Raw genomic sequence first — 25,970 nt, 5'->3', positions numbered from 1 at the left:
TACATACAAATAAGATAAATTCAAGATAACCACCAAAGGGAAGACATTAACATGAAAGAAAACTGGGAAAGGAATTCTTGAGGAAGGCAGGATTTTAGAGGAAATTTGAAGAAAGTCAAGAGGCAAGGAGAGCATTTCATGCATGGGGAACAGTGAGTGAAAATGGCCAGAAGTAAACCTAAAAAAAAAAAAATTAGGAGGGGCAGCTAGGTGGCGCGTGGATAGAGCACCCGCCATGGAGTCAGGAGTACCTGGGTTTCAGACATTTAATAATTACCTAGCCATGTGGCCTTGGGCAAGCCACTTAACCCTGTTGGCCTTACAAAAACCTAAAAAAAAAAAAAAAAGGCCAGAATTGAGAGATAAATTCTCAGAAAAATCGAGGCAACTAGTCACTGAACTGTAAAATACATGGAAGGGTTAACTTATGACAGACTTTTAGGTAGGACAAACAAGAATTTTACTTTTGATCCAAGAGATAGCAGGGACTCCCTGGTGTTGACTGAATCGGGTGTGTGGGCATGTGTGTGAGGCATGGCATGACTTGGACTTTCACAAGTCAGTTTGATGGCTGGGTGGTAGATTGACTGGTGTGGGCAGATTTGTGGCAGGCAGACCCCCCAGCAGGCTACTGCAATAATCTAGCCATGAGCCGATGAGGGCCTACCCGAGGGTGGGAGTACAGGAACTATATATAAAAATGTTTTGAAAGTGGAATCAAGGTATTAAGCCTATGATATTGAGCAGATAGTGGTACCTTTGATAGTAATAATGGCAATTATGAAGAGGGACAATTTAGGGGGAAAAGATGAGTTCTATTTTGGACAAGGTCAGTTTAATATCCAGTTTGAAATATCCAATAGTAAGATCTTTTCCTTCCCTTTTATTAGCATAGGAACATTAATACTGAATATGTACATCCTTAGTTCAAATACATTGAATTTGTTTCAGATACTGATAATCCATGATAGATATCTAGCACATCAATACTGCCTTTTTTCTCTTGACACATGAATAGGTTCAAAAGACCACGATGATTTTCCAGGAGAGGATCACAATCATCCTAGGACTTGAAAGCATAAGTGCCAATAAACAAGTTCTAGAACCATCTTGGGAAATTCCAATCAACTCTGCTAATGAAGGAGCCATGAGACTAAGTAACAATGCTTGGTGAACCAAGGTTCAGCCCCCTCTGGTGGCCAAATGCAATTTTGTGCATTTTCACATGTGGCTTCCTCCAAGAGAACTTGAACATCAAAAATTAGGCTACAGCAGGGTTAAAATTAATAAGTGAAAGTGTGTATCCAGATAACAATTACCCTCATTTTTCAGGGCCCCAGCTGATCAGGACCATTGGATGGCGATTGCTAGGATACAGACAGGGAGAGCTTTGCAAAAATGCTTTTAAAAAATGGACTACCTGATCATTTTATAAAATTTCTCAATAAGGCGATGTTGATTCTAGAAACTCAAAAAAAAATAACAGTTGGACTAAAAATCTGAGAATTGGGACTTTTGTTTGGGAAGTAATGGAATCCTTTCACTTACAAAATCATTTCAATTCTTAAGTGTGTCCATAAACATTAATGACTTTTTTTCCCCTCAAACATTTTGGAACTATACATCCAAATGAGGGCCTTCCCTGGGAGGCTATGTACTTAAATTACATGACTCCAATCATATCTGGAAATTCTTTTCATATTGTCTTCCAAGCAAGTGTATAAGCATACAAATGACCAAGGAAAAAAAATCATTTCATAGCAGATTTGAATTCAAATTTCAAGCTGTTTGTGAAAAATCAAATAGACTCTCAAAGGACAAAATGTCATCCTTCTGAGGTTGAGAGGGTCTGCTTCAAGTCTAGAAGGCAATTTGAGGAGGAATTTCCAAACTGGTTTAAGCAATGACATCCAATGAACTAATAACTAACATGTCAAGGGACAACCTTCATGTCAAGGAGGTTACCTGGTGCATCTCCCTCATTTTAGACATGCAAATTGAGACTCAGAAAGGGGAAGTGATTCACCAAAGGTCCCACAAGTTGTGGCACCCAATTCCAGGTCATCTGACTCAAGATCCCAGCTTTTTCACTTTTGATCCAGATCTACAATTTGGTCAGTATAAGGAACTCTCCAGTTTTAAGAGATTTATCCAGTCACTTGTATCAAACAGAAGCTAATCTTTGTTATTCTTTAGACACCTTATTATCTCTTCTATCAACATCTCCCCTGGAATAGGCCAGTGTTTCTGGAACCCACATTCAAAGCTCCTGATGCCTTATTGTGGATGATTCGTCATCAGTGGTCAAGTTAATGCCCATTTTAGGTGGTTTCAAAAGCATAAACACAGCGCTCTCGATATGTTCTAAAAAATATCACATTATAGACAACACCTTATCTACTACAGACGAGAGAAGTTAGGTAGGTCACTATTTAATGGTTTATCCAGTAAGGACCAACCAGAGCCATGTTTGTTGACTAATAGTAATTATGTCAAATTCAAGAAAAAAATTTTTTTTCCAAGATGGACAATAAAGAGCAGAGATTGGGTTAAAATTCATCCAATGTCAAGTATTTGTAGTATCTTTATTCCAATAACCTTTATATCTTAGTGTTACCTTATCCCTTTTGGTTGACCAGAATTTTATCCAATGAACCTCCAGGACCTGTGAATTTTTTATTTTGTAAAAAAATAAATTACATGCATTTATAATCTATTCTTCCCCCTTCCCCTTCCACAGAATAAAAAATTAAATAAAAATACCTCATCATAAATATACCTAGCCCAGCAAGACAAATGCCGACATTGGCTATGCCTGATGCATTTAAAGTTCATCATCTTTCTCACAATAGAGACCACATCTTATCTTCAATCTTCTGGACTCTTTTCAATGAATTGATCAGTTCTTTAGTCTTTCAAAGTAGTTTTTCCCAATAATGCTGCCATATAGTTTTACTTTTGTTCACTTCACTCTTCATCAGTCCATAGGTCTTCCCAGTTTCCTCTGAAGCTGTTCATTTGGTCCCTTTCTAATGGCACAGTAATTCCATGATATTAACATAATTTATAGCCATTCCCCAATAGAATATCTCCAAAGATTGGTATTTTGAGCTAACAAAGAACTCTTCCACTTTTGTACAGATAGGCCCTTCTCCTGTCTTTGGTCTCTTTAAGGTATAGGCCTACTAGGGGTAACTGGGTCAAAGGACATAATGCAAGACGGCCGATCAGTTCTTAGCTCTCAGCACTGCACCAATGTGCCAGCTTTCTGACAGTCCTTTCAACATTTGTTATTTTGCTCATCATCTTTACCAGTTTCAAGGGTGTGAGGTGGGACCTCAGTTGCTCTGCTTTCCATTTCTCTTGTAGTAATTTAAGGTTTATTTGGTCACACACATATTTGATCACTTATCTATTGAGGAATGGATCTTCCTTAGTCTTAAAGTAACCACCACATAACACTAAGGTTCACAAAGCATTTTACATTTTTTGTTCCTCACAACCCTGCAATGTAGGTGTTACTAATTATTATTTTCCCCATTTTACAGATGAGGAAACTGAGGAAGAGGTGCAGTAACTTGCCCAGGGTCACAAAGCTAGTGTGTCAGAGGCTGGTTTTGAACTCAGGTCTTTCTGACTCCAGGTCCAATGCTTTGTGTACAGTAGCATCCTTTAGCTTAATTGCTTCATAAATTTGTATCAGTTCCATATATATTGAATACAAAACATTTTGCCATAAAAACCTGCTTAAGAATTTTTTCTCCCATTTACCTAATTTTAACACTTTTTGTATGTACAAAGATTAAAATTTTATTTAAACAAAATTGTCCATTTTATCTTGGGATCCTCTTGCTTGTAATTCTTTCTCTATCCACACATTCAACTTAAATTCTTCCTCCTCTAATTTATTGTGATCTTTAATTCCAGGCCACAATATTATTGTGCCATGATGCTGTCCAACCTTCACACTCTGGGAACCAGTCTTTGATTACTCCATATTATGCTCCCACTGTTTGCATTTGTATACAGTACCAACCTATTTTTCTTTTTTTTTGTTTTTGCAAGGCAAACGGGGTTAAGTGGCTGGCCCAAGGCCACACAGCTAGGTCATTATTAAGTGTCTGACACCGGATTTGAACCCAGGTACTCCTGACTCCAGGGCCGGTGCTTTATCCACTGTGCCTAGCCGCCCCTACCAACCTATTTTTCAACCAGGACCAAATTATTTTCATGATGACTGCTTTGCCATACATACAGTCTAAGATCTGGCACTGAAAGGAATTCTTCTTTTTCAGTTTCATTGCCCTTTGATATCCTTGACCTTTTGTATCTCCAAAAGAAGTTTGCTGTTTTTTTTCCCTCTAGTTCTATAAAATATTTCTCTGGTAGCTTAATTGGTGCAGCATTAAAGAAATTTATTTAGGTAGTAGCATTCTTATTTTTATACTGACTTGACCTATCTATGAGCAATAAATATTTCTCATAATTATTTAGGTTTGTCTTTATTTCTGCAAAATATATTTAACAGTTGGAGTCCAAATAATTTCCTAGCTATTTGTTAGATTAAACTATCAATCATTTTATAGCTTCAAGTTATTTCCAATGGACTCTTGTTGGATTTTGTTGGTAATATACAGAAATACATATGGAGAGGCTGATGATTCATGTAGATTTGTCTCATATCCTTCAATTTTCAGTTAATTTTATAGTTAACTCTAGAATTTTTAAAGTAAACAATTCTATCACCTACAAAATCAGCATTTCCAGATTTCAGAATTTGGCCTTGATTTGGCAAGTATCAAATTACAGGATTTAAAAAAAGGTTTTGGGAAGCAATTTATTCCATTTCTCCTAAAACAAGAAAAAAACATTAATTACATTTACTCAAGGGTTTTACTAGCCCAGTCAGTTTTTAAAAAAACCCTCATCGAGAGAGCAAACTTCCACAGAAATCCTAATTCTGCATGAAGTTTCATTGCAGCAAGGGATCCCTCTGGGTTCCAAGACTATGACAGTGGATCCTAATATCAGACAGGTCCAATAAAATGAGCCAAAAATACATTCTGTCTAGCTGCCATACACTTACTAGCTAAATTTGGAGAATCTATCTTACAAAGTGACAAGGTGTTGGGACTACAGTAATTCACTATAATGGAAGTGGGTTGTGCTATCACTGAGGATTCTTGAAATCTTTAATAATGGTTGACTATTTGCTTTCAACTACTTAAATAGAAGACAACAGGAATTACATACAATATGGTCAAGGATAATTAAGAAAGTATATCAGTGCCATCAATCCAGACAGAATATGAGCAGCTACACCCAGTATGTTACCCCATTTTTTTAAAGGTATTTGCAAGGGAAATGGGGTTAAGTGACTTGCCCAAGGCCACACAGGTAATTATTAAGTGTCCGAGGCCGCATTTGCCACCCCTAGACCCCGTATGTTAGCTAATCCATATGAATCATCACATTCAAGATGGTAGAAATCTACCTTCATTCCATAGGAACCCCAGGATTTCCTGATGTTGGATTCAACGCATACTCCTCTTTTCTTCTTTACTGGCCAAATCTCCTACTTTTTTGGTCCTTATTCCATGTACTAACTCAATTAAGGAGTTCATTGAATAAGGAAGTGTACGGGGAGGCAGGATGAGGTAAGAATATTGGTCAAGGAGTAAGGAATAAGACCTGGTTTTTCAGATGCTGACCAGTCAGCTCTGAAACTTTCTGCAAATTACTTTGACCTTCTTTAAGACTATTTCCTCAACTATAAAATGGAGATAATTCCAGACACAATTTCCCTCATAGGATTGTAGTCAGGAAAATAATTTGCAAACTTTAAAGTGCCACAGAAATAAAAACCGTATTGAGTTACAATGTCATCACTGAAAGGATGAAGAACAAATCAGAACATCAATCTGGTGTAGGCCTGACCTCCAGAGGAGGAGTTTAAGTCCAGGGTTATGCAGTCTCTGGGGCAGAGCTCAGACTCAACCCAAGACTTCCAACTCCCTGAATGTGTCTGGGGATGCTCTTTGCATTTCAGATCACATGTAATTTTGAGAATTTTCAGAAAATATTTTAATACAAAAATGACTGTAAACTACTGACAATATTTTGGCTGGAGAATTGTTCACATCATTCCACTGCTGGCACAGTGAGAGAAACTGCATCCAGTCTTTGCGATCCCCTCCCTCATTAAACCAAGCTCCGTGCTAATTCTTCAGTGAAAAGTTCATTGGCGATTAAAGGTATTCTCTTCTTTGCAGGAGTTTCCTGACTCTGAGTTTTCCTGATCCCCAAATAGTAAAATTGTACTCAGAAGTAACATAAGGAATCTCTCCCTCAATCTTAGGCTGAAACACAAAAATATAGAGAGGCAAAATGAAAACACATGCACAGGAATGCAGGCTGTCTGAAAGCAAGTGAGTGTACAGCCACCTCCCTGCAGGGCAGCACTGAGGAGAGATGGTGGGGTCTCCTGCAGTCATCCCCCCAATCTCTCTAGGGACACCAAGTTGGCAACCTTTCTGCAGCAGTGACAGTGACCTTTCCCAGCAGAGGTCCCTCCCTCTATGACATAGACCAGCCATTTCACTCTCTTTTTGGAGAAGATGGCATTCCCATCAAACCCAATAATTAGCAGATCCTGAGAACACCAGGGTCACTGACACTCTGCAGGAGGGACGTTTGTCACCTTAGGATGCTACTCCTCTTCTAATCCTCCAATTCTCTGCCACTGTTGTCAGAACAGAGGCTTCTTGTCTCACCTCATACTATTTCTCTGCTTAGTCCCTTTACTTAGAGAAGCCTACTCTCATCTACCTGCCTGTTTTTTATTCTCTCAAAATTAATTGCAAGCTATAACAAGTTTAGAGATCAATATTCCAAATTAAAAAGAATATTAGTTTTAATTGTGTGAATGGAACCCACACCTCCCCCCACCCCCGCATCTCTTCACTCCCACTTTAACCTGGTCTAACTCTGGGAAAAATGGAGTAGTAGGTGAGTTATGCTGTAGATTAGCAAACTCATTATTAACTGTACCTGACTCTTGAAGATGCAATGAGGAATAGTAATATTTCCAATCATCAGACAATTCACGTGTCTTAACTTTTCATGGGACAGAGGAGTCAAAACGTAGTACACTTTTTTCACCATGCTGATCCCTCGGATAATTCCTTTAATACATAAAAAAAAGATAATTTCATTCACAATATGGTCTCAAAATAGCTTAAAACTGCTTAAAAAAAGACAGTGGGGCATTTAGGTGACACAGGGAATAGAGCACTGGTCCTGGAGTCAGGAGGACCTAAGTTCAAGTCTGACCTCAAACACTTAATAATTATCTAGCTGTATGATCTTGGCCAAGTCATTTAACCACATTGCCTTGCAAAAACAAAAACAAAAAGACAGCATACTCATTTAAACAATGATAATGGACTTTTAAAAACTCAATTTAAATAGAAATTAGAAACCTTTAATTGATGAACCATAGATAGCATTTTCAACACAATTTCTATCCATCCCTTATTCAGTCATGTGAAAGCAAAATGGTGCTAGCTGGTTCACTCTTGTTTAACTTTTTTTTTAGTATTTTGCAAGGCAAATGGAGTTAAGTGGCTTGCCCCAAGGCCACACAGCTAGGTAATTATTAAGTATTGGATTTGAACTCAGGTACTCCTGACTCCAGGGCTGGTGCTCTATCCACTGAGCCACCTAGCTGCCCCCTGGTTCACCCATAAAAGGAACACTTGACAAACAAAAACATGAGTAACTAAGAAAATCCCACCTAAAGCAGAGGACACAACAGTCCTTATCTTTGATGCCTGATGGCCATGAGAACTGTTTTAGATCTTAGTCTCCTCACTAAGTTCAGTCCTGGGTGCTTTGGTTTAAGGAGGCTGCAGACTGCCTAGAAGGCACCTAGGATGGTGAGGTCACAGAAGAACTACACACACACATATGTATGATCCTATTATTACTGAAGGTACAGAGGATTCAAACAGGGTAGGGGCTTTGTACAGAGTGGAAGCAATGATCACTGACAACAAAGAGAAGGTTTTACACTGGCAGTGACAGAACAAGTCTGGCTAGGGGAGTTAATGCAAACTCCTTGCATTAACTGTAAGACAAGGAAGGAGACAGTAAGAAAGGCCACTGGCTACTCTTGCCTCAGGCAAAAAGAACTGATCCAAGTGGCGACTGAAGCTCTGGCAGGAACTTTTCCAAGAGGAGAGGGACCACAAGGCTAAAGATGAGCAAAAGATTGCACCTGTTTTCAAAAAGGAAAGAGAACAGTCTGCCAATGAGAGGGCAATGAACCTGACCCCAGTGACAGACAACATTGTAGAGTATTTCATGAAAGGGATAGGGTGGGTACAAAGTCAGACAACATCCTCAAGGATGAGTTGTGCCAAACATAGCCTTCTCACGATTACTCAAGGGGCCAAAGGAAAACGCTATAGATTTAGCTCAGCTAGATTTTAGCAAAGATTTTGACAAGGTAAATCATACTCTTCTTGTGTGTCAGCTGGAAAGATAGGCATGGATCAATCAGGAGGATAGAAGGAGTAGAAGGATTCAGAGAATTCAGAACTGTGGCTGACCAGATTCAGCAGAAAGCTGGGAATGAATGATTACCATTGGATCAGGATGTCTTCAGGAGAACCCCAGGGACATATGCGTGAATCTATGCTGTTTCACATTTATCAATTACCTGAATAATGGCAGAGATGACATAGCTGAGTTATTTACTACAGTGGATTGCACCCAGGATCCAAAGAGGTCTAGTCAGTCTAGAATACTGGGGGCATGTAAGATGAAATTCAATAGACATAGAGTCTTGGACTTGGGTACCAAAAATATCAATTCTACAAATATGACATGGCAGAGACATGGACAGAAGTGGTTTTGAAAAGGATCTGGAGGTTTTAGTGGACTGCAAGCTCCAATTGATTCAGCAGTGTGATCAATATGGTAGCCAAAGAAGCTAAGAGGCTCTTAGAATGATTAGGAGGAGTGCTGCTTTCAGCAAAATCCTCCACTCTTCTCTGTCTCATGTGGAGTACAGTTTAAGGACACTGACAAGCTGAAGAGAATCTAACAGGATGACGAGGGACCTTGAGTCCACATCATGAGGATCTGCTGAAATAAACTGGGCAAGTTTATCCCAAAGAAAACTCAAGAGAAATAGCAAAAAGTCTTCAAGCTTCTAAAGGGCTTTCATGGGGAGGAAGGATTAGATTTATTATCTTTGGTCCCAAAGAGCACAACTAGGAACAAGAGGCAGAGACTGCAGAGACAAACTCAAGTCTGGTGTCAGGGAATATCTCACACACAAAAAAGAGGGGCAGCCTACCTCAAAGGTCTTCAAGTAAAAAAATCAGCGTTACAAGGGAGTTCTCCCACATGTAAGTTGGCCTAGGTGACCTGTGAAGTCCTCCAAGTTTCTAATTTGGTGATTCTGAATTTTATATTGAAAACTCTGCTTATTTTAAAATGACCAATTCCCAATTACTTAACTCCAATACACCTAGTAATACAATCAGGAAAAAGATCCGTGTTTTTCTTCTCTATTAGCGAAGCAAAATGAACAAGTACTATTAAAAAAAAGCAGATATATTTCATGATGTCCTTTACTTTCTAGGTTTTGAGTGGGAATCATCTGGCGACCCAAATAGACATATGAGTTCCCCTTATACATGATTTAGGAGCTGCTTGTACAGTTGAAATTAGCTGGCTTTTACATCACCAAAAACTAGCTAGATGATTTCAATTACATTAAATTAAAAAGCTTTTGCAAAGATAAAACCACTGTAACCAAAATCAAAAGAAATGTAGTAAGCTGGGAAACAATCTTTACAACTAATGATTCTGACAAAGGACTCACTTCTAAAATATATAGAGAACCGAGTCATATTTTTAAAACAAAAAGCCATTCCCCAATTGACAAATGGTCAAAGGATATGCAAAGGCAATTTACAGATGAGGAGATCAAAGCAATCCATAGCCATATGAAAAAATGCTCTAAATCATTAATTATTAGAGAAATGCAGATTAAAGCTTCGCTGAGGTACCACCTCACACCTCTCAGAGATTGGCCAGTATGACCAGGAAGGATAATGATCATTGTTGGAAGGGATGTGGAAAATCTGGGACACTATTACACTGTTGGTGGAGCTGTGAACTCATCCAACCTTTCTGGAGAGCTATTTGGAACTGTGCCCAAAGGGCAACAAAAATGTGCATACCCTTTGACCCAGCAATACCACTACTGGGTCTATACCCTGAAGAGATGAGGAAAAAGGGTAAAAACATCACTTGTACAAAAACATTTACAGCAGCCCTGTTTGTGGTGGCAAAGAATTGGAAATCAAGTAAATGTCCTTCAATTGGGGAATGGCTTAGCAAACTGTGGTAACATGTATGTCATGGAACACTACTGTTCTATTAGAAACCAGGAGGGACGGGACTTCAGGGAAGCCTGGAAGGATTTGCATGAAGTGATGCTGAGTGAGATGAGCAGAACCAGAAAAACACTGTATACCCTTAACAGCAACATGGGGGTGATGTTCAACCCTGAAGGACTTGCTCATTCCATCAGTGCAACAATTGGGAACAATTTTGGGCTGTCTGCAAAGCAGAGTGCCATCTATATCCAGATAAAGAGCTGTGGAGTTTGAACAAAGTTCAAGGACTATTCCCTTTAAATTTGAAAAAAAGAAGATATCTTATTGTCTGAGATTGTTACCTCTTAGACTTCTTGTCTCTTCCTTAAGGATATGGTTTCTCTCTCATCACACCCAATTTGGATCAATGTACAACATGGAAACAAAGTAAAGACTGACACATTGCTCTCCGTTGGGGGGGGGGGTAAGATTAGGGGGAAAATTGTAAAACTCAAATAATATCTTTAATAAAAAAAATTTAAAAAAAGAAATTAGCTGGCTTTTGTCATTTCACACACAAAAAAGGTCATGTTTATTATGTCAAAACCAAGGCCATTTCATTAATAAGAGACAGAAAGATACCACCTTGAACTTACCAAATCCCACACAATCACAGACTGGATTATCTGTAAGAAAAACTGGTCCATCAGTTTTCTGTTTGACATCATCTAGTATCCTACAAAGACCAATCCAGCTGGCATTGACTGTATACATGGTATGAGTAGGAGCAACATCAGTGTGAATAACCCGGAGAGCAACAGAACTGAAAGGGATCTAGAAAATAAAGCCCTTGTGTTAGTTCCTCCCTGAAATGCAATTTTATTTTTTTTCAATCTACCTAATCAGCTACTCCTACAATTTCCCAATGCCGTGCTGTAATTAACTGCAAACTAGGGCAAACATTAATTGCAAACACTAACCATTGTTCTGGTAAATGTTTAGTTTTTTTAGTCTGAGAAACACAAATAATTTACAGTAAGTGAACACCAGTCCTTGCTAACCTGACTACAGCAGGAAGCACAGACCTTTCTTAACTGGAAGGAAAACCAAAATGGCATTCTGAAGGTGCTCAGAATTAAAGCACTGGAAGGCTGTGAAAATACCTACAATTTGCTAAATCTTCTAAAGCAGTATCTACATAAACCACTTTTTTTACAGTCCCACTCATTTCTACAGTAATATGATTAGATAAGAACAGATCCAAGGTGATTCCCAGCATATGACTCTTAAAGTTTACTAAGCAGATGAAGATTTATCTCTTTTAATATGCTGAGTAGTTTTAAGGACAATCTGGACTTTTAAATAAAAAAAGACTAGGGTAGCTACTCATATTTAAGTTTCAAAAAGAGAAAAACCTTCTCCTAACCTAAAAGCTTTTGACTCAATGATTCTGCACAGATCAATCTTGATCAGTGTAACACATCATTCCCCAACTAAATCATCTTTCAGAAACCAAGTTTTAAGAAAAATAAAAAAGAATAATGCAATAGGAAACTACTTTTCAGATTTCCCCAAATCTCCCCAAAGAGCTGAAACTACAGAGACAGATCTGGAAGAAGAGTCTACAGCATGGTTGTGGCAAAGTTCTATCATGAAGACTAATGGCTGAATCTAAATCATAGAGAACACAACCCTACACAGGGTGACCAAGGATTCCAAAAGAAGGCACAAAAGTAACCCCAGTTTTTCTTTGGACAATTCTCAATTGACTCAATTTCAAGTATCAAACATTCTCCTAGTTTGAACAAAGAGATCCATGTCCATATATCCCAAAAGTGCTCAAATTACCTGAAAGGGAACCAGATGGTGTAGTGGAAAAAATGGTTTTGCTTCAGGTGGCTGCAGCAGGGCAAGGTAACCTAACAAGGCCATATCACGAAGAACAGGGCTATGCCATTGCCTAAAAAATAAATCAGAACCAGTTAAGAAAAGTCTGTACAATTTTAACACGGAATCTTTCTCTCAGAATCCAGTGTACCAAGAATATCTCTGAGGCTTATCATTTTTAAGATTTCTACCAACTCTATTATGGAAAATGCAGAAATTTAAAAAATTTTTAAAATCCTTTCCTACAAATCCAAAGTGTTCCAAATTTAACAAGGGGACAAATTTTTTAATTCTGCATTTAAACAATTATGGCTTTGAAAAAAGCAAATTCTTACATGAACCAAACTAATGAATCTAAGAAGCAGTTATCCCTTACCATATACCAAGCTGTGCACTACATGTCTACTTGATGAACATAAAAGGTGATATCACAAATAAATTAGAAAAGAAAGGAAGAAATCACCTTTTAGCTCTATGAATAGAGGTTAGAGTTCACATGCAAACAAAGAATCCAGAGAACAGCAAAAAATAAAAGGAATATTGATTATTGAAATTAGAATTTTTGCACAAATAAAACAAATACAGTTAAAATTAGAAGGAAAAAGCAAGTAAAAAGAAAACATCTTTTCAAGTTTGTCTAATAAAGCTTTCCTTTTCAAGATATACAGGAAACATTCAAATTTATAAAAAGAAAAGTTAATATCCAATTGGTAAAGGATATAAATGAGTACGTCTCAAAAGAAATCTAGGTTACCGATTGTCACAAGAAAAAATGTACAAAAGATTAGAGACATGTCTTAATTTGCAATGTTAAGGCAACTGATAGCTTTCACCTCATGCCCATTAGGTTAGCAAAGTTTAAAAAAAAAGATGACAAATGTTGGAAGGGTTATAGGAAATCTAGTTGATTAATGCCCTGTTGTCGGAGATGTGAAATGGTTCAGGGATCAAAGAAAAAGAAACCATTTAAAACACTTCTTTTTGTTGGTGACAAAGAAATGCAAACGTGATAGATACTCATCCACTGGGAAATGGCTAAATAAGTTATAACAAATGAATACAATGGAATATTATCCTGCTATAAGAAACTACAATGGGAAAGTTAGAGAATTCTGGAAAAACTTGCATGAATTGATCCAAAGTAAAGTGAGCAAAACCAGATCAATACACAAGATACAAAACTGAAGAGACAAACAACTCTGAAAAACATAAGAGCTCTAACTGTACAATGACCATTCAGAAGACCTGTTATAGAAATATTCTCGTCACCTCCTGACAAGAGGTGAACAGATCAACATGCAGCTTGAAACATGCTTTGTGGACATGACCAATGCAAGAATTAGTTTTGCTTCACTCTGTAAATTTATTACAAGGGTGCTTTGCTTATTTTTCCAATGAAGTAGAGGGAAATAGGGAAAATAAATTTTTAATTAAAAAAAATAAAATCAAAAATTTTAAAAAGAAAGGCAACAGTCAAGGGGGAAAGAAAATCACCTTTATATCAAATCAAAACATTATTTTATTAAGGACCTATCACAAGCCACATATTGTGCTAAGTGCTTTATAAATTTTCTGTCATTTGATCCCTAAGACAATCCTGCTAGGTGGCTTGGTGGTTAGAGGAGTCCTGGAGTCAGAAGAACCTGAGTTCAAATGTGACCTAAGACACTTGATACTTACCAGCTGTGTGATCTTGGCTAAGTCACTTAGCCCCATTGCCCCACCCAAAAAAAAAACACTAAAAAGAATTGCAAACTAACAACCACATGGAAGGATGTTGTTTGAAGTTACTTGTAAGAAAATGTAAAACCACATATGTCTGAGCTTTTAACCTCACACCTTTCCCTCTATGATTATATTCAATTTATCCTATACTTATCATTGGATCTGTCTGAATTTTATTCCCCCCTCCAACTGAACTGTGAGTTCCTGGAGGCCAGGACATTAAGACATCAAGACCTGGCACTTAATAAATACTTATTAGGGGCAACTAGGTGGCATAGTGGATAGAGCACCAGCCTTGAAGTCAGGAGGACCTGAGTTCAGATCTGACCTCAGACACTTAATAATTGCCCATTCTATGTGGCCTTGAGCAAGCCACTTAACCCCATCTGCCTTGCAAAAAAAAAAAAAAATACTTATTGATTTGACCCAGAACACGAGCAAAAATGGTGGAAGATGAAAAGAATATAAGAGGAGTTGATGAAAGATGGACCCACAAATGTACAATTGTGGAGCAATGAACTGATCTAATCACTTCCAAAGCACTATGGAATTATGCTAGAAGTAGATAAAATGGTCAAGTTCTCTGACTCTGTTTGCCAAGAAGCCAAAGGAGGTTTCCATATATATATATATATATATATATATATATATATATATATATATATACATACATATATATGTATATATATATATATATATGATGCATGTATGTATATGTATAATATGGCACCATAGATATCAAAATATTTACAGCAACACTTTTTGTGGTAGCAAAGAGCTACAAACAGAGTAGATACCCAATGACTGAAAAGTAGTTAAAGGAATTGCAGTACCTAAATAGAATATTACTGAGCTGTAAGAAATAACGTATATGAGGAATATAAGATTTAGATACTGATGCAAAATAAGATTAAACAGAATCATAAAAAATATACACAGTGCTTTCTACAACATAAAAAACAATTTAAGTGAATTCTGTGAAATTCAAATGACAAGCTTGGCTACAAAGAAAAGACAGAAGACACACCCTACATCCCTCTTTTATAGAAGGGGAGCTTATGAGTATAGAACACTGCATATAGTTTAGATTTTTGTGGAGGTGTTGGTTAGTTTTGCTCAACTGTTTTTTCCTCTTTTTCTTCTTCTAAGGTATGGCTCTCTGAGAGGTGCTTCAGCAGGGATTTATTGTGCAATCAAGGGAATATAAAATCAAGACAGCAATATAAATATACTTTAAAAAAAGAGGTAATTCTTCATTACTTAAATATGTAAAACTGTTTTGTATATTGGGAATTATGCAGAGATGGACACCATTTTAACAAGTAAATCTCAAACACTGCAGAAAAGTCACAATTCCCACACTCAAAATGCCAGATCTTTCTTACGTTAGTTGAGCAACACCAGCACCAGGAAACTCGGACTGCACAAGAAGCAATTTGTGTCCTGCTGAGTGGGGCTGGCTGCCCTCATCGGGATCCCCTGATTCAGTGCTGTCCAAATGTCTGTTTTTGGTTTTGGTCTTGCCTTTTGTCTGCAGACCAGCCATGCCTGCAGTGTACTCTGCAGTAAGCAGGGGCATATCATGACACTGTTCAGAACTGAACTGAACGATATGAGTAGGGCCCAGCATTCGAATAAGGTCAATGAGGAGTAAAAGTCCATCACCTGAAAGAAAGGGGAACAAAACAATTCCATTAAGCCAAGGCAACAGCTGCTTGTTACCCCACTCCAGTTCGGATATGGAATATGATACATGTGGTCAGACCTACCTTTCACCCAGCCCATTGTATTAATGATGAGAGGCGCTTCTCTCTGATAGGCACTGAACACATACTTCACAATTTCAGTGTATTTCTTACAGTCATCTTCACAGGAAGAATCACCATAAAAGACCATTTTCCGAGTTTTCCTTTGATGAGTGAATGGTGGTCCTAAGAGGATGAAAACAAAACTCTCATTATCCACTATGAAATATGTCTTCATTCTTCCCAAAATAAATGCCTAGAACTCTCTTTCTTGAAGCACTTGACATCAGTTTTTTGCAGTGAAAACTTCACATTCATCTCAAGTTAATTCCATATTCATCTTAAAACACTATGCTCAAAGATGCTCAGACAGCAGGACACCTTATACCTCATAACAGGCATAGACTATGTACAGTAGTTGATTTTTTTTAGAAAAGATTTTAAGTATCAAGCATAATCCAAATTGACCAATTCATATAAATTAATCAAAACAAGTGAAACTCATTCCTTTAGTCTGAGAATTACCAATTGGTACTGACGATGATTTCTTTTTTAAAAGCAGAGAGAGGTGTCAGGGAGGAAAAAATTCAACCCTTGAGCTACAAAAGCAAAAAGAACACCTGTCTTTGGTCTCTCATTTCTCCTTAAATTCCTGCTGGGTAGTCGTTTTAATTTCATAGATTAGCTGTGCTCCCTCTTTGATACAGATGCCACATTTCAATGTGCTATGGCCCCAAAGCTTTGCCATGTGGTGACCCACACAATAACACAGGCTCTGAGAGCTCCACTGAGCTACTCTTCAGATGAAAGACACATAGGAGAACAGAAGGATTGTCCAGGAAGATGTTCCAGTTTGATACAGACTACCAGAGGTGAAGTTCTGCTAATAACAGAGCACAAACATCACCTTCAGGCTAGAATGAGCCTTTGGAAAAGAGCTTCTGTGGCACTTTCAAAAGTTTTTTTAATTCTGCTACATTAGAACTACATTGGAGGGACAGAGAGCCTTTTCCAATGAATTTTAATTATTAACTAAAGAACACAAAATTGGACAGTCCAATACAAAGCCAGGAGGGTCCTTGGAGATTATTTCATCCAGTCTTCCCATTTTACAGATGGAAAGAACACAGGCTAGACATGATCAGTGAACTCAGTGGGATACCAAGGGACCTTTTTTGACTTCAAATTCAAGTTTCTTCCCATTATGGCACATGATCACAAAAAGTATCTGGGTATCTAGTCCAATATATTCCTGGGCAAAAATCCCCTCTTTGTAATAGAAATGGACCCTTAGCCTCTCTCAAGTGGAAGCACACCCAAGGAGGATCATAAACAGCTCTAGATGCTATCAAGTTTCCTATATAAAACAAACTATAATCTACCCTCTGTGAGAAGCTCTGATGTTGGGGACCAAGTAATCAAAATAAGTCTTAAAGTCCCCACCACAGACAGACAGACAGCCCTTCATATACTGAGGATGCTCTCCCCAGGATTATGAGCCCAGGTCCTTCCATTTGGTCTGCTGCTGATGCTCTTTCCTCCCCACAGCCTCTAGCCAGGTCACAGTTCTTCCTAAAAGGCAGACAGATATACTAAGAAGAATGGTTAACATATCATCGTATTAAGATGAGAAAGCATCTAATCCAAAAGGTAAGGAAGCTATTTCCCCAAGTAGTAATGGGGTCTCCTTACATACATGGGCTCAACCAGATAGCCTCTAAGATACCTTTGGACACTGCTCTGCCTCTTAGCAGGTGGGTCAGTGAGCACACAGTAAAGCTGACCACACAAACATATGAAGGGTCAGTCTAGTGCTGAGGCCAAATGAAAAGCACAGGAGAGTGTGTTAAGCTCCACTCCCTACACTGCTATTGTACAGATGGAGGAAAGTCAGCCAAAATAAATTGCTATTCACTCTTTCCACTTTCTTTGTTACATAATGCTCCTACAAAAAAACCTGGATAAGAGCTTTAGGTGTATGTCAAATATTGAAAATAAAACACATTCCTTAAACAACCAAGACAGCAACAAGCAACAGGTGAACATACAAAAATCATGGAACATAAATCTATCTAAACACTGAATGAAAATGGAATAAAGAAGGGATACGTCAGTAGGGAGCTGGGTTTCATCGAAGTTTGAGCCAGGCCTTGAAGAAAGCTATGGGCAGAGACTAGCAAAGACAAGTAGGATACATATCAGACAGAGAAGGAGGTACCCAGCACAGAGGCATCTGAATGGTCTAATGGAGGAGGCAAGGTTGGCTAGCTGGCAAAAAAAGACTTCAAATGATTATTTTACTACATACCAAAAATAGGCTCTGTAACATTAGACAAAGAAACACAACCAGGAGGAGTGAATTCTGTCTGTCCTAAGTCACAATCCAAAAAGTCAACACAGGGAACACTGGAGGGGGAAAAAAGAAGAGAAAGAAAATCATTACCACACAGCAAGGGCTAATTCAATTCTTAATAATTCTACATAACGTACCTGAATAGCACATTAACTCCTCAGTGTCTTATGAGAGTAGCAGGAGAGCATAATGTTTAGAACAATGAAGAGCAACCACACATACCAATTTCAGTAAATTCTCCTTCTCTCCCCCCTTTCCTGCCCTATTCTCTTTCTCTCTTCCCCTCTCCCACCATCAGAGAGAACGATGGCACTAGAGCTGTACTGTCAACCAAGAATTGGTAAAGTATCTCCTCACAACCCTCCTGCAGCTCTGATGGTCCCTAAAACTATTCCTACTATCTTCGATCATTAAACAAGCATTTATGCAACACATAATGGGCCAGCCATTGGTAAACTAGGTGACACAGTGGATAGTATGCTGGACCTGGAGTCGGGAGGACTTACTTTCATTAGTTCAGGTCTGACCTCAAGACATTTATTAGCTAACCACTTAAACCTGTTTGCTTCAGTTTCTTCATCTCAAAAATGAGTTGGAAAGAAGTTAGCAAACCAGTTCTAGTACCTTTGCTAAGAAAACTCTAAATGGTATTCCAAAGTCTAACTAAAACATTTGATCAACCACACATTTCTCATATTAGGATAACTGTAGTAAATCAGAACTTAATGCAAAATATATAATGGAATTAAGATGATTTATGTTTGAAAACTGCATGGACCAGGAAGACCAGAGTTCAAATACAGTCTAAGAAATTAAGTTTTGTGACCTGAGCAAATCATCTCACTTCTATTAGTTTTAGTTTCTACTGAGGATAGGAAGCCCTACAGAAGATTTATGATTGTACAGGGACAAAAGCATCAACAAAGAAGAGGTGTGAATAGAATCGACCATTCACAGATGGAGTTAGTCGCCAAAGGCAAGAGTCCTAGGTGTGCTGAAACAGGGTCAAAAACATCAGGGGACAAGAAATAGAACACAGACCTCTCCCTCTCAGAATCAAGAGTAGTAGGGAATGATTGTTAATCTACAGACAAGATATCCAAGAATCATCAATTTAGTGCCAGAAATGAACCTGAGATCATTGGAGATCTTCCCAAGGTCACTTGGCTAAGTCACATTTTAAATTCTCAGTAAAATTACACAAGGTAGGACAAGGGCGAGATGAAAGAAGGGAGAACACCTGAGGCCCATTCACACTCACCTGTTCAGCAACTGGTTAATCAGGTATCTATTAAAGGTGGACTTGCCGATGCACTTTGGTCCACAAGCCATAATGATAGGGCAGCCATCAATTTCCTCTGGAAGGGAAACAACACACACCAAATTCTTCAATGTAACAAGCCTTTTCTTCTGAAGTCTTTTGTGGTCTACATTCAATTTTAATAATTTAGGAAGACAGTAAACATAGTTCGTTTTAGCTCCTTACCACAACAAGCAGTGATCAACTCTTCTATCGCTGAACTGCTACTCTCAGACAAGTGAAAACCCCTTTCTTCCTCACATTTCTTAATGCCAATAGAAGACATGGTTAACTGCTCAAGATTGAAGGAGGAGGACATCTCCTGTTTCTAAAAATGAACAATTTCAATTTTTAAAAAGATTCTGAAATGCAAAATGGCAAGTGCCAGAGACAAGGATGGATTTTAATTGCATTCTCAACCTTTCTTGCTTTTTTTTTCTTGTCATCATTTTCATCACCTTGGGGCTTCTAAAGGCTGAGTTCATTCTGACTGTATGAAATTCACTATATAGGAATCCTTTTCTCTGCAAATTAAAATACTACACCTGTATACAAGTCAACAAATTAGGGAATTCAGATAAAAAAAAAACTGCTAGGCCTGACCCTAATAAGAGCCTCAGTACTGTCACAAGGATCATGGTTCATGAATGAATTATATCCTCCACTGGCTTGAAATTACTGCTCTTAAAGTGACCTCCACGAGAGCAGAACAGAAATGGAAATTTTAAGTGGATTACAGAAAATACTCATGAAGGGGAAGCAAACTGGCATCATAGCTTTATCTAGTCAGCAAAATGGATGTGGCCCAGTCATAGAGTGACCTGAAGGGATGATAGTGACAGTCTCAGGATGACATCAGCACCAAGGAAGTGCAACAAGGGAATGGCGGCTTCCACTCATGATCCTTTGCTACCTTCCTTTCTTATGCCCGTGGGCTCCCTCTTATGACTTACATATCATCCCCTCCTTACTTCTTCCTCAAAGAACCCTTCTCTTCCTTCAAGGCATAGCTCAAGCACCACCAACTACCAGATTCCACTCCTGACAGTGTTCCCTCCCAAAACCAATTAATTTATATTTACATTAGTCACTATCTTTAAATATATCCCGTACATCATAATCTAGATCTCCTGTTATCAATGACCTCACTGGCTGTCTCTGGACCCCACAGCACCTAGGACAGCTGCCAGAGCCACAGAAGGAAATTCATGAGAGCCAGTCCTTTGTAGACATCCTTTATGAAGGACTTGGGAGGCTGCAGACCAGGAAAAGTGGCCCCGGGTGCCTTGGCAGGCTGAATTCACATTCTAGAAGAGCACTGAAACACTAAGACTCAGTGGACACAGCCCTTGAGCAGCAGGAGAGTTCTGAGGGAAGAAGAGTATGCTAAGACATCCTGGGTGGCCAGGGTGGAAGCTAGGAGAAGGAAGGCTCACAGCGCCAGAGCCCTGGGAAGAGCAGCAGGTGGAGGGCCTTGAGGACAGCAACTGTAAAAACTCAACAACTTAAGCCTGATAGATGTTTCTTTATTCATAAAACTGTAGTGTTCTGGGTACTAAGAAGGAAGATCTGAAAAGTTACATGAGAATGGAAAACTTAAGAAGACAGCAAAGAGAAATAAAGAATAAAAATACATGGAGGAGGAAGGGTGGAAAGGGAGGGCCAGTCCTGGTGGCTTCACTGCTGCAGGGCGCTCCTAGAGGGGGCATCCAGACAAGGCCCCTAGGCAGTACAGGCACAAAAGCAGGCCACCCAGGCTCCAAGCCTAACTCTTTACACTTGCCACTGTGCTGAGAGCTGAGGATACAATGGAAGGCAAAGCCAGTCTCTGATTCACAAAATTCCCACTCTAATAATGGGGGAGACAAAACCTAAAACATTTGACATATAAGACACACATAGTACAAATGGAGGACTGTAATCTCAGAGGGAAAGCCAGGAGGTGGAGGGGAGAAGGGAGGCAAAGGTCCGGAGGAGGTGAGAAGGCAGGAGACATTAGACAGTCCAGTTAACTCCATTCCTCTCCAGGCTCTGCTCCTGAGTCTCCTTGTTCTCCAGGAGCCCTTTTACCCTTAAAGAAGGTACTGCAGTAAAGGACTCTGGGTCTGGTGTCAAGAGTTCAAATCCAGTCTCATTTTCTACCTACCTGGATGACTCTGGGCAAGTCATTCACCTCTGTCTGTCTCACTTTCCTCAACTGAAAAATGGGGATAATAAGTCCCTACCTCCCAGAGAGGTTGTGAGAATCAAGTAGATCATATCTGTAAAGCACTTAGCACTGAAAAAAACACTTGCTTTTTTTCTCTCCTCCCTCCTTCATTCCTCCTTTCCTTCTTTACCTTCCTCTTGACTGGTCAGTTGTTCCTGCAACTTCCATTTTAAGGAAGGGCCACGTTAGCCAGGTTCTCTCCTTCATCTTCCCCACCTCAACTATTCCACTCCCTTTCATGTCTTGCCTCCCCCCATTGGAAAGGAAGCTCCATAAGGGAAAATCTGTCTTTCTTTTGGCTTCCATGCAAGAGGAGTAAAATATTAAGACTGGAAAGACAGCAAAGGGTCAGCTCATGAAGGGCTTTAAAAGTCAGATTTTATATTTGATTCCAAAGATAAAGGGGAGGAGGCCTGCACCAGGACAGAGGCTGTGAAGGTAAAACCAGTGAGGGGAAGGAGGGAAAACAGGTAAGTGAAATGCAGTAATCAAAATATGGATATATGTTTAACATAATTATACATATATAACCTATATTAGATTGCTTTCTGTCAGGGGGAGAAGGGAGGAAGGGAAGGAGAAAAATGTGAAACTTAAAACCTTGCCAAAAAATGATTGTTGAAAATCATTTTTCCAAGTAGTTGGAAAAATAACTATTTTAAAAAAAGAGATAAAAGAAAGTCAATAGTCAAGGATGCCCCCAGAGTCTAAGTCTGAGGGCACTGAACTGATGGTCTGGAGCTCAAAGCGACTAAAACGTCCATAGATCTGGGAGTCAGCAGCATAGGAACAACAACTTGAGCCCATAAAACAAAATGTTCTGGAGCAGGAGTTCTTAACTTGGAATCTGTGAATGTCTCCATAATATTTTGATAACCACATTTCAATAATGGCTTCCTTTGTAATCTTCTGTATTTTATTTCACACATTTCAAAACAGCATTATGAAAAGAGATCGAAAGTTTTAACCAGTGTGAATGCCACAAAAGCTGTGACAAAAACAGAGGAGAATTTCAGGGATGAAGGAACAGAAAAAAAGAGCTCAGGACTGAGACCTGAGTATCCCCAAGGTTAGTGTTATGACCTGGGTGTGGAACCATTAAAGGAGACTTAGGATAAAGCCAGATGGAGCCCTCTAACAGCCCATTCATTCAGCGTCTTGCCCATCTAACTCAACTGGTCACTGATAGGTAGGTCCAGTCCATTTCTTCCCAAGGCTCACCACACTAATGCCTGATCTCTCCCTAACAGTCATGCACGAGTATCCCTGGGGAGAGGAACTGACAGACCTTTCTTTGAGCAGAGCTGGCTCTATCAGATAATCAGACAGGAGATACTTCTACAAAGCACATGAAAGACAATACCTTTCCGGAGAAAAGGTGAGAAAAAGCTGAGTAGCTCAGGATGAAACCTGTGGCAGGTGTCTCCAGACTTTCCAGCAGGATAATAGAACCCATAGGAGAAAACTGTTTTATCACATGAAACACATTAGCTGCAAAAAAGAGCAAAACAAATGACTTCAGAAGTTGTAGCTTGTCTACAATACACAAATTCCTGTAAGTGCTCTTTTCCAAACTAGATCAATGCCCCCTTGGAGGTCAAGACTAGCTCACCTCTCTCTGCACATTCAAAGCCTAGCTCACAATGGCCTCATCTGCCCTTTCCCCTCAGTCTCCCTGCCTCCAGCCTCTTCCCACTCTCATAATTTCTCTTAAGCACCCACTCCAGCAGGTTCCTACCTCCTCCAGAATCCAACATAAAAATCCTCTGGCCAACAAGCCCTTCCAAGCCTGGCCCCTCCTGCTTTCCTGCCTTCTCACACCTTACTCACCCCCATGGACTCTGTGGTCAGAGACAATGGCCTCCTGGCTGGTTCCTCATACCAGCCTCTCCCTCCTCTAGCCGTCTCCTGGCTTCCTTCAAGTCCCAGCTAAATCCCATCTTCTCTATGAGAAGGGAAGGAAAGAAACAAGCACTTAGTAGGCATCTATAGCCCTGGGCTAAGCCCTATACCAATGCCTCATCTGAGCCTCATAGCAGCACTTCAGAAATAGGGGCTGTCTCATCATAATTATTACTGTTCCCAGGGTACAAGATGAGAAAACAGAGGCAAACAAGAGGTGAAGTGACTGCCCAGGGTCCCAGAGCCAGGGAGTGTCTGAGATCAGACTGAGCTCAGGTCTTCCTGACTCCAGGCCTGGCACTCCTGGTTCTATGCCCTGGTCATCCTTCCTGTTCCCTTGTCTGTATACAACTGTCTATGTGGCTTCTCCTCCACTGGATTACTCTCCTAGAGGATACAGTCTATCCTTTCTCTCTCTTTGGATGCTCAGTACTCAGTCAAGGGCCTCAATAACTCCTCCTCTGGTCTCTCTCTTCCCTCCCCATCAGTGCATCCCACTCTCCTTGCCAGATCAGCCTTTTTACAACCCTGCTCCAATCCTTCTCAGTCACTGAACTATTAAGAACCAGTCTGCTCCCTCAGACCTTCCCAGGACAACTCCCATTCTAATACCTGGCCAAGCTGCTCCTCCTTCCTGCTTTCCCATTCCAATGTCCTCATGCATCTCATTTTCCTACAATACCTTTGTTCTCCCTCCCTCTCTGACCATGGCCTTCAAAGCATTTATCATAGGCCAGATTTTATCAGTCACTAGTATAGCTATGACCTGAACATCTGCCTGCCCCTTCCCCCCCCCCCCCCCCCGCCCCGCCTCCCATAAACACCAGCAGGAAGAGTCTTGATCTCACCTCACTTTGGATCCTTCAGAGCATTGCCCAGTGCCCTGAATTATCTATCTATCTATCTATCTATCTATCTAACTGGCTACACAGATGTTCAGTTTATATTTAAGGAATGCATAGAGATAATTCTCCAGCTCTATCTACCTATCTATGCACATGTTCAGTTTATGTTTAAGGACTGCATAGATAATTCTCCACATCTTTTAAATACCTGAGGAAAGATGATCTTTGATCAAGGACCGGATTTCTAACTTCATATCCTTTAGGCTCTTCTCTGGCATCATGTAGCTGATTGCTTCAATAGTTAAGGCACAATTGGTGTGGGGAGAATAAAGATCATAGGCTGGCTGGGCCTGGCTGACGATAAAACCAAACACCTGTACTCGGCCATAGAGACAGGTCATCCGACACTTCCCAGTGAAGGTAAAAGTCTACCATGAAAAAAAGAAAAGAACAAAAATCTTAAAAAGATTACACATGTGGAGACCAACCATCACACGAATACAAAGTTCTAAAGAGCTCATTTACCGCCATGCCTTCAAAAGAAAGATTAATTTCCAAGGATAATAACAAGGATTTGGGATGCTCTTAAGCTAGATGCCATGAATTTTACATTTTTTTCACAATTCCATTGCAATATCATAGGTTTTCTTTGTAATCCTAAATCTCCTCTATTACGTATTTAAAACCTCCCGAAAAGGGGTGCCTATGGTTGACCAGGCTCTAATCTCCTTGTAACTCATTCTAGAGCTGAAAACCAGGGTTCAGAAAGTTGTCTTCCCTCCCCCTCCCTCGCCCCTCGCCCCTCGCCCCTCGGGCTCGCCTTTGGGCCTGGAGGGGCGCTCGGGGCGCTGCCCCTCCCCGGCCTCCCTCCCCGGCCTCCTGCCACGCGGGGGCGGGCCGGAAGGGGCGTGCCGGGGGAGGGGCCGCGCCGCCCCGCCAATCAGAGCCGGCCTCCGCGCCCCGCCCCGCCCCGCCGCGGGCCGACCTGCGCGTGGTTCAGCAGCAGCAGCAGGCCGGCCTTGGCGCGCACCAGGACGGGCTGGGCCGGGCCCGGCGCGCGGGGCGGCTGCTCGGGGCCTTCGGCCTGGCGGCGGGGCGCGGGCGCGGAGGGCGCGGGCGCGGCGCGCTCGTCCCCGTCCGCGTCCTCGTGGCGCCGCGCCGGCAGCTCGCGCAGCCGCCTCCACTCGCGCTCCTCGCGCTCGCGCTCCAGCCGCTGCTCCTCGCGCTCCCGCCGCTCGCGCTCGCGCTCCGCGCGCTCCCCGCCGCCGCGCCTTCTTCTTCCGCGCCTTCTTCTCCCGGGAGCCCCAGTCGGCTCCCACCACCAGCGCCCCCGCCGCGTCGCCCTCGTCCAGCCAGGCCACGCCGGCCGCCTCGGCCTGCTGCAGCCGCAGCCGCAGCCGCCGCTGGCTCCCGACGGCCAGGGAGCGGGCCCGCCGCCGCGTCCGGCGGCCCACGCCCAGCGGGGAGCGAGCCCGGCGGAGCCGCGTCCAGCCCAGCCGGCCGGGGCTGTCCTTGCCGTAGCCCGTCACGTCGGCCATGCCGCTCTCGCCGGCTCCCGCCGCGCCTTCCCCGCGCCGCTTCTCGCGAGAACTGGCCCGGCGCGGGCGGGT

General features: G+C 40.9%; 1 protein-coding gene across 1 annotated transcript; it reads right to left on the bottom strand.

Annotated features, from left to right (window-relative positions):
- Positions 1–52: 52 nt before the first annotated feature.
- On the bottom strand, positions 53–25,913 carry NOL9 (nucleolar protein 9). The gene is given in 13 exon segments (XM_074218588.1): positions 53–6,359; positions 7,051–7,184; positions 11,051–11,228; positions 12,243–12,354; positions 15,392–15,671; positions 15,776–15,937; positions 18,060–18,157; positions 19,366–19,462; positions 19,591–19,732; positions 22,977–23,104; positions 24,569–24,788; positions 25,346–25,618; positions 25,620–25,913. Coding segments are annotated over 13 exon segments (2,214 nt in total). The 5' UTR covers positions 25,899–25,913; the 3' UTR covers positions 53–6,248.
- Positions 25,914–25,970: the final 57 nt, after the last annotated feature.

This window comes from Macrotis lagotis, chromosome 1, assembly GCF_037893015.1.
Source record: "Macrotis lagotis isolate mMagLag1 chromosome 1, bilby.v1.9.chrom.fasta, whole genome shotgun sequence".
NCBI lineage: Eukaryota > Metazoa > Chordata > Mammalia > Peramelemorphia > Peramelidae > Macrotis > Macrotis lagotis.
Note: the sequence above shows the minus strand (reverse complement) of the source record. Positions and strands in the feature narration are given on the sequence as shown.